General features: G+C 36.6%; 1 protein-coding gene across 1 annotated transcript; it reads left to right on the top strand.

Annotated features, from left to right (window-relative positions):
* Positions 1-236: 236 nt before the first annotated feature.
* On the top strand, positions 237-550 carry LOAG_19161 (hypothetical protein; the record flags this gene model as incomplete). Its single annotated transcript, XM_020451815.1, has 2 exons — positions 237-380; positions 500-550. 2 exons carry the CDS (start codon positions 237-239, stop codon positions 548-550), a joined length of 195 nt encoding a protein of 64 aa, XP_020304378.1.
* Positions 551-941: the final 391 nt, after the last annotated feature.

The raw sequence follows: 941 nt of genomic DNA, 5'->3' as shown, positions 1-941 counted from the left end.
CATACTATTATCATCAATACTATATGAGATAGGGTTACAATACTATTGTCATTTCTTTCATAAACCAAATGGAGCGATGTTCCACCTGATCAGTATCATATGCAAATCGTTCACAGGTGATAACATTCCGTATCATCTAGCAATGAATAATAAATGTAAGATAGGTGTTAATATAGGTGTTAATAAATATCCATGTAACCCAACAAGTCAAAAATAGTCCGAATCTTTTCACTTTTATGGACACTAAACTTGCAATCGACAAGTTAGGACAAAAACCGAGATATAATCCTGGAGGAACACCAGCACTGTCGATGTTACGTAGCAATTCAAGACCCTTATCATCCGCAGTTCGAAGCAATCAACATTCATCACAACTCACCGTAAGTAAAAGAAGGTCGTGCATATTCTGCAATCGAGATCATTAGGATAGCGAATCCAACTGCTAATGGTAGAAGGAATCGCCTCAAATTGCTAAAGAAATGCTTGATCTGTTTTAAAGACAGTCACAATGGCGAAAAGGCCCTATGATTGCCGGAGGTTGGCCCCATGATTGCCGGAAGTGGAGATGTAAGTAAACTTTGTCAAAATAACATTCCTTCACAAAATTGGGTATGTGCCCTTAGGGCTAATATTAATTCAGAACCAGAAAATTTTTGGAGATTAGAATCAGTAGGAATTCAAGAGTCTCCAAATGATAATGATGATGAAGAAACTCTAAAACGCATTCAAAGTACACTCACGAAAAAGGATGGTCGTTATCATATCTGTTGGCCATGGAGGGATTCTAAACAAAATTTAAGCGCCAAAGCAACCAAAAAAAAAAGTCACTACCACATAAATTTCCCAAACCACTAATTTAGTGAATGAAAGAAGAAAAGAATGTTCGATTGTTATCCGTATGGTTTTTATCTACATCCTTCAAGGATTGATTTTGCTGTTAC

The sequence above is a fragment of the Loa loa genome (genome assembly GCF_000183805.2).
Source record: "Loa loa unplaced genomic scaffold supercont3.2375, whole genome shotgun sequence".
In the NCBI taxonomy this organism is placed as follows: Eukaryota; Metazoa; Nematoda; class Chromadorea; order Rhabditida; family Onchocercidae; genus Loa; species Loa loa.
The sequence above is the reverse complement of the archived record's forward strand: the minus strand, read 5'-3'. Positions and strand labels throughout refer to the sequence as shown.